This window comes from Phragmites australis, chromosome 2, assembly GCF_958298935.1.
Source record: "Phragmites australis chromosome 2, lpPhrAust1.1, whole genome shotgun sequence".
Classification (NCBI taxonomy): Eukaryota; Viridiplantae; Streptophyta; class Magnoliopsida; order Poales; family Poaceae; genus Phragmites; species Phragmites australis.
This window is the reverse complement of record NC_084922.1, coordinates 10,814,553-10,821,486: the sequence shown is the minus strand read 5'-3', so window position 1 is coordinate 10,821,486 and position 6,934 is coordinate 10,814,553. Positions and strand designations below refer to the sequence as shown.

At 41.8% G+C, this 6,934-nt stretch overlaps 1 protein-coding gene across 1 annotated transcript; it reads right to left on the bottom strand.

Moving 5' to 3' along the window:
• Positions 1-708: 708 nt before the first annotated feature.
• LOC133899384 (ATP-dependent Clp protease proteolytic subunit-related protein 4, chloroplastic) lies at positions 709-5,794 on the bottom strand. The gene is made up of 7 exons (XM_062340378.1): positions 5,478-5,794; positions 5,182-5,385; positions 4,821-4,876; positions 3,568-3,694; positions 3,237-3,314; positions 1,036-1,149; positions 709-960 (listed from the first exon to the last, which is right to left on the bottom strand). The coding sequence occupies exons 1-7, from the start codon at positions 5,694-5,696 to the stop codon at positions 889-891; spliced, it is 870 nt and encodes a 289-aa protein (XP_062196362.1). The 5' UTR covers positions 5,697-5,794; the 3' UTR covers positions 709-888.
• Positions 5,795-6,934: the final 1,140 nt, after the last annotated feature.

The following is a 6,934-nucleotide window of genomic DNA, read 5'->3' as shown; positions in this document are numbered from 1 at the left end:
TTGAGGAAGAGAACAGCTTTTGAGATGTCGACCTCAATTTCCAATTTCCGTGGAATCAATTTTAACGCTAGAGAGCAACTAATACCTTCAAACTGACTTAGAATCATAGTGACTGGCTATATATTTGGCGTAGCTTACAGCTCTATGTTAAATTTTGAGATTGTATATTAAAATAAAATAAAATAAGTCTCAATTTTTTAGTTTAAACAGAAATAAGATGACTCGCTCAAATATTCTCAATGTATTTATAGCCCCAGAGATTAGAAATATCTAACTCTATAAATTTCTAAAGCTAGAAATATCTAATTCTACGAATTTCTAAAACTAAAAATATTCGACTTCACCAATCCCTAAAGCTCTACGAAACCGGTCCTAAACTGCATTGCACAAATTCAATCTAGGCTATAGCTTCAGTGAATCAGAAGAGAACAGCTTTTTGAGATACTGACAGTGGATTTAACTTGTGCATGATCATGATGCTGAAAGTCTGCCAACCTGGTAATTTTATAATTAGTGCATATTTGGACTCGTCATGTGGGCATTATACTAGTAATTCTCTTAAAAATACTTTACTACCGTTGCATTTCAACAAGTTTTGCTTTCATATAATTAGAAAAGAAATGGTCAGATATGTTTTTTGAGATCGCGCCGTTGTTTAGACATGTGAAAAGCTACATGCCTAAATCGCGAGACAGAACATCAAGAGTATAAATCAACGCTCCAAACCCACCAAAAGTTCTCAATTCTCAGCAGTCAGCACGACCATTGGGACAAAGCCCGTATTGAAATAGTAAGGAATGGCTTGTGCATTGCATTGGCTATCCAGGTCTGTGCTCTACAGGCATGTGACTGGCCACTAATCTTACAAAGATGCGTCTACTTGTAACACTATATCAAATTTGATCTTTTGAGTTCTGACACGACACCACTGTCTTCGTGGCCTTTCTCATTGTACAGCACCTGCACAGCATGGGGTTACTATGAGAAATTAGATAGGATATCTTTTTCATTTGGTTCGCTCCGGAGACTTTTTACCTTGTCAATGATGCCGTAGTCCACAGCTTCACTGGGGCTAAAGTATTTAGGCCTTCTGATGTCCCGAGCGATCTCTTCAATTGGTTTACCGATGTGCCTTGACAGCAACTTAACCTGAATGCAAGTAAGACAGTAAATTCTATAGTACAAGAGATTGCTTGCCACCTCAGCGCTCCATTGGGAACTACCACAAAATAAGTAAGTTTAATGCACAGAAATATTTAAGTCACAGGTTTGAGATTTTTCCAGTGCAAATCAGAGGATGTATGTTCAAAACTAATGCACGACTAAGTTTTTGCCAACATTAGGGCCGAGAAGCAATTCAGGTTTCCCTAAGATAGGCCCAAGTACTGTTCTCCAAGTTCATGGTCACAACAACAGGTTGGTGTAAGAATGGTTTGGCTACAGATTATTTTCCTTTAAACATATTTTATAAAGTGAATCGTGGTTGATAACTAAAGATGAAAACGCATTGTATACTTCAAGCACAATGCAACGGAAGTCATGACCATAAAATATCATACTTCCACATCCATGTATCTCCCTAATTTTGAGGATGTAAGGCCCTGGCAGTGCATTCTGATTCTCAAAAGACAGGAACCATGGCCAAGTAGGCCTGGGGACCATGATTCCTGCGCACCCAGATTTTCCATGGCACATGGCTACTGCATATGAGGAAGAAACCAAAGATGGCTTGTCAATGTACAGTTTTCTGTTACCACGAACTCGGTTTAACCAAGTAACCCTAAATAAGAAACTAGTCCTTTTTTCGTGTGTTGTGCCAACATTTAGAAACTTATAGAAAGTGATGTCAGCTATGTTGCATGGTATGGGGATACAGATACGGGGATACGACATTTTCAAAAAACAGCAATACGGAGATACGGCATATATATACTATATATATATTCTGCATGTATGCTCACTGTAATTCATGGCTGCGCACACCCCACAAGTTGTAACTCACAGTGTTTCGGGTTGTAACTGGGGAATGTACGCAGTGCGAATGACAAGTTGTAACTCACAGTGTTAGCTTCTCGTATTGCAATTATGCATTTATAGACGTGAAGTTATAACTGGTCTACCTAACAAGTTGTAACTCACAGTGTTTCGAGTTGTAACTGGAGAATATGCGCAGTGCGAATAACAAGTTGTAACTCACAGTGTTAGCTTCTCGTATTGCAATTATGCATTTCTAGACGTGAAGTTGTAACTAGTCTACCTAACAAGTTGTAACTTATAGTGTTTCGAGTTGTAATTAGGGAATGTGCGTAGTGCGAATAACAAGTTGTAACTCACAATGTTAGCTTCTCGTGTTGCAATTATGCATTTCTGGACGTGAAGTTATAACTGGTCTACCTAACAAGTTGTAACTCACAGTGTTTCGGGTTGTAACTAGAGGATATACGCAGTGCGAATAGCAACTGCGCATAAGCACAGAATATATATAATTTTATAAAATACATCACATGTTTATTAAGAAAAAAGAATTAGATGTATTGAGCTGCCATTTTAGGACCCATCCAGCCCATCCAACAGCCCATCTACAACCCTACCTAATACCCTCTCTCCACCCGCCCGTCGCTCCTCAACCGATCACCCCCCCCCCATCCCCGCCTCTCCTCCCGCTCACCCCAGCCGCCGCCGCCTCTCCTCCTGCTCGCCCCAATCTCCGCCTCCGCCTCCTCGCCCCTGCCTCCGCCTCCTAGCCCCCGCCGCCACCTCCGCGGCGGAGAGGAAGGGCCATACCGGCGGGCGGCGATGGCAGACAGGAAGGGGTGGTGGCGGCACGGCGCTCTTGTGCTCCTCTTTGCTGTGGCGGAGAGGAGGGGCAGCGCGGCGCGGCGCACCTGTGCTCCTCTCTTCTGCTGGAGCAGCGGCGGATCCCCGTATCCCCGCGTATCCCCATATTGTACGCGTCCTAGACAGCGATACGGCACATGTGGGACGTATTCGTGCAACGTAGGATGTCAAGACTTAAAATTGGATACTCGTATCAACAATAGTGGGATGGCTCAAATTCCCCCCCAATGGTTGTTCTGATCACCAATAAAAGGAAAGAAATATGAGTTTGGCATTGCACAAGTTTGTATGAGTCTATAGTAATGAACTACAGCAATAATATTGACTGCTAGAAGGAAGAACGCATTAAATAGTGCTGAATTAGATAAAATTCATTCCTACAAGAGATGGAAAATTACCATTTCTATCTTCACATTTCGAATTTCTTTTCTTGCTATGTCAACGTCAGTGGCCTGACCTTGAAAACGACCAATTGGCTGCACATTACATGTCAAAATAGTAAGACATCCTAGCTTTGTATTTTTTGTAAACAAGCAAAGACCAATGATATTGCACACAGTTTTGGGTGTCCATAAACAGAGTGCACAAGTGCAGCAAGGTCCAAGAGTAAGGGTGTAAGTTTGTAAGACATTCTGCTATCATTGTTTTGTTAGTGGTGTGCCATGTGCATTATAATCATCCAACATAGAAATTAGATGTATGTATATCGACAAAAGGAAAAGAAATTACCTGCTTTATCATTATCGTCGATGATGGAAGTGCAGCACGGTTACCTTTAGCACCAGCAGCCAAGAGCAAAGCAGCTTCTCCCCATGCATTACCAACACAGAGTGTGAAAATTGGAACTTTTACATACCTGCACTGGGTAGAGATATAAGCCAGCATTCCAGGATTTTCTTTAAAAAAAATAATACTGACAAAGTAATGGCTATTGAAACAATTGCACCTCCATACAAACAGTTAGAACTTAGCAGAGTACTAGTAAAACAATGCATGCTAAGAATTAATGGATAAGGCACCCTAAATGGGCCATTCTAGTTGTAACTTTGTAGTGTATAACAAGGATAAAATTCCTAATAAGCTTCACCTTGGGCCTTAATGTGGATGCGTGAATTACGGGCTGCATTTAATAGTCGGTAGACCCAAATTTATTTAGTGTGACTTGCAAATATTTTGGTGAGCTTGCAACCAGAAAAAAGTCCTTAGGCTACTGTGTCGTGCTCTTATCTTACGGTTATAGAGAAGAAAAACCTCAGAAGTCTGAAAAAAATGTAGTTGTGGAACCTTTGCAGCTTTGGTTTATCATATATGTTCAGAAATATATGTTATTTTAGAGAACCTACGATTGAACTCTTCTAACTTTAATTACCAACATATGTAAAATATTAAAACTGGCCACATGAAAATAGTACTAGCAGATTAATTATTAAAATACTTGCATCATGCTATATATTGCGGTAGAAATTAATGGTAAAAAAAAATGCCGAGGTCTCAAACTACACATATTTGTGAAACATGGAGCAATAGACATGCCATTGGCCCAAAGAGATCATATCAGAGGGCTGAACCACACATATGTATGTTCAAAGCAAGTTATATGTATACATCAACACAAACTTGGAGAAGTGTTATAATATTTGGCCATGGAATCATGGATAGGGTTCCTAGTGGGGCCAGTCGGCAAGTACGCGTGGGATGTGGAAATAGGTAGCTGAAGTGGACTCGGATATATGTGATTCCCCATACTAAGAGTTCTGATCTACATAGAAGATAAAATGTTAGAGTTGTCACTCTGATTCCAGGCCTTCTGCTTGCCAGCAACAAAATATGCGCATTTCTTTTAACAGGCTAATTACTGTAAAGTTCACATCTGAAGACATGTGCAAAGCATCAGCAAAGTGAAATCATTTAGAGAGGGATTAGGAGTAGAAATAGGTTTTCAAGGAACAGAAAAGAGGATAAATACATATGTCGAAACTGACCTCATCGCATCGTATACTGCAAGAGCTTCTGTCTCATAACCTAATTTCTCGCCATTCTGAATAAGGAGGCAGACAAACATATCAGAACCATCTGAAGATTGAAATTAGAACAAGAATTCTAATATGAGACTGTAATTGTCACTTTGTCAGAGATAAGGTGCTGCGATGAAAAGGAAATAACTCAAAATATGGTATGTTCTAGCTAAGGGTCAAAGACCTACAATCCTCAAAGTACCCTAAATTGGGGCGCATGCCCAATCCCTAATCAAGCCTAGAGGGTTGTTTTGGAGCCACACATCCATATTCATTATCTATAGCAAGTAACTGTAAAAATATAAAAGGTGTATTAGCAGCACTAAACCTTAGTGGTGCCGGTGGAGTTGATGTACAGGTAAATGGGCTTCTCCGCGTCCTCGTACTGGAGGTAGAGGAACTCGGCGAGCATGAGCTCTGTGACCGACGGCACGAGGCACATCCCCAGGTAAACGATCCGGTTCTTGTACAGAAACGAGGCCAAATCAGGCGGCGGCTGCTCCCACGCGGCCCCCCTGAGGAACGGCACCACCTGCACGCCCAGAGAGACACCATTTAGACACTCCCCCACAAGAGCCACGCCGATTCGCTCGCCGGAGTTCTCCGGCAAAGCGCGGAACGTACCATCGCAACGACGTCCCTGGCACCGCGGCTGTTGATGCCGCCAGCGGGGTCCGGGTGGGGGTTCAAGAACCGCGGCTTGGATGCGGCGGCGAGGGCGCGCGGGCGGGAGGCGACGCGGAGGTTGGGGGAAGGCGGGGCGAGGAGGGTGGAGGGAGGGGAGAAGAGGGCGCGGGCGTCGAGGGCGACACGGGGAGGGGACAGGGCGGCGGCTGCCTCCATGGCGATGCGGCAGTGTGGGGGGGAGCAAACTGAGCTGGGGCGGCACCGTCGGAGTGCGGATAAGCCCCCGCGGTCGTGGGGCTTTGGTCTGGGCGGGCGGACGGCCGACTACTATGCTGGGTTTTATCTGGGCCGTCCGTGATGTATCGCATCATCATTCACTGGTGAAGGGTGCGAGTGCGTGTAACGAACCGTGTTATTTTGTGCCATCAAAATCTAACCACGAAGGACCAAGAAATGTGCAACAATGGACAAAGAAGAGTGGTCGTCAAAATCCAACCATGCACGACCTTACTATACGTTGGATCACTCTGAGTCATTAACGTATGGGATAGGATGGTAAATTTTAAAAGACATACGAATTTATTATTATATTTTAAAATTTTCCAAATAAAACTTTAATGATTCCAGAGCCGATATCACGATGAGAATACAACACTCTTTATATTGTACGAGCGACGGACAGCTATCCTTGAGTGCCATCCATCCGTTCGTTGTTTGCCTCAAAGAAAATGTAAGCATTCGCACGTCTTATTGGCGTATTCCGATAGCGTCTAATTTACTATAGATAGTCTTTGGAGATGATTTTAGCAACCAACATACACGATATATCTTACTTGGTCTGTAAGTTTCGAGCTAGTAGCTTCAATTAAAATAGTACAAACAGGAAAGAATGTGACAACAAGAGAAAATGCATGTGAGTACATTGCACCGTACAGGTAAACATGATATTATCTCTATTCTTAAATAGACGTCGTTTTAGAAATTTGGTTTTATTCTCCGATAGGCTAGGATGCACGGATATGGCAATATGGATACGGATATGTTATACGGTGATACTTCGATATGCCATTTTTTCAAAAACATCGATACAAAGATACGACTATATATATATATATATATATATATATAGGAAAACTAGTATGTACTCCTGGGTGTATGTACTCCCACCTCTCATATACCACTTTTGCACGTGTGTTATACTTCTTTATCACTTTAAATATACTTCATTAGTAATTATAAGATACTACAATACAAATCCCACGAATTTTTTTATGAAATTCCATGATTTTTATCATAATTTGCGTATATACTTCTTTTATGTATAAAAAAGAGTATATAGCAAAAATGAAAGGCTAACATTGAATTTTTTTTCATACAACTCATATTGGAGTATCTTAGAATTAGTATTAGAGTATACTAAAAATGATAAAAGAGTATAAAGTGTTTGTTTAGGT

What these genes read in the sequence shown, in the direction of transcription:
- LOC133899384 (XM_062340378.1), bottom strand. Translation starts at nt 5,696, where the DNA reads ATGGAGGCAGCCGCCGCCCTGTCCCCTCCCCGTGTCGCCCTCGACGCC. An exon ending in GAAATGTGAAGATAGAAATG is followed by an intron (nt 1,150 to 3,236) that starts GTAATTTTCCAT and finishes ACTTGCATTCAG; the next exon opens with GTTAAGTTGCTGTCAAGGCA. An exon ending in ACTACGGCATCATTGACAAG is followed by an intron (nt 961 to 1,035) that starts GTAAAAAGTCTC and finishes CATGCTGTGCAG; the next exon opens with GTGCTGTACAATGAGAAAGG.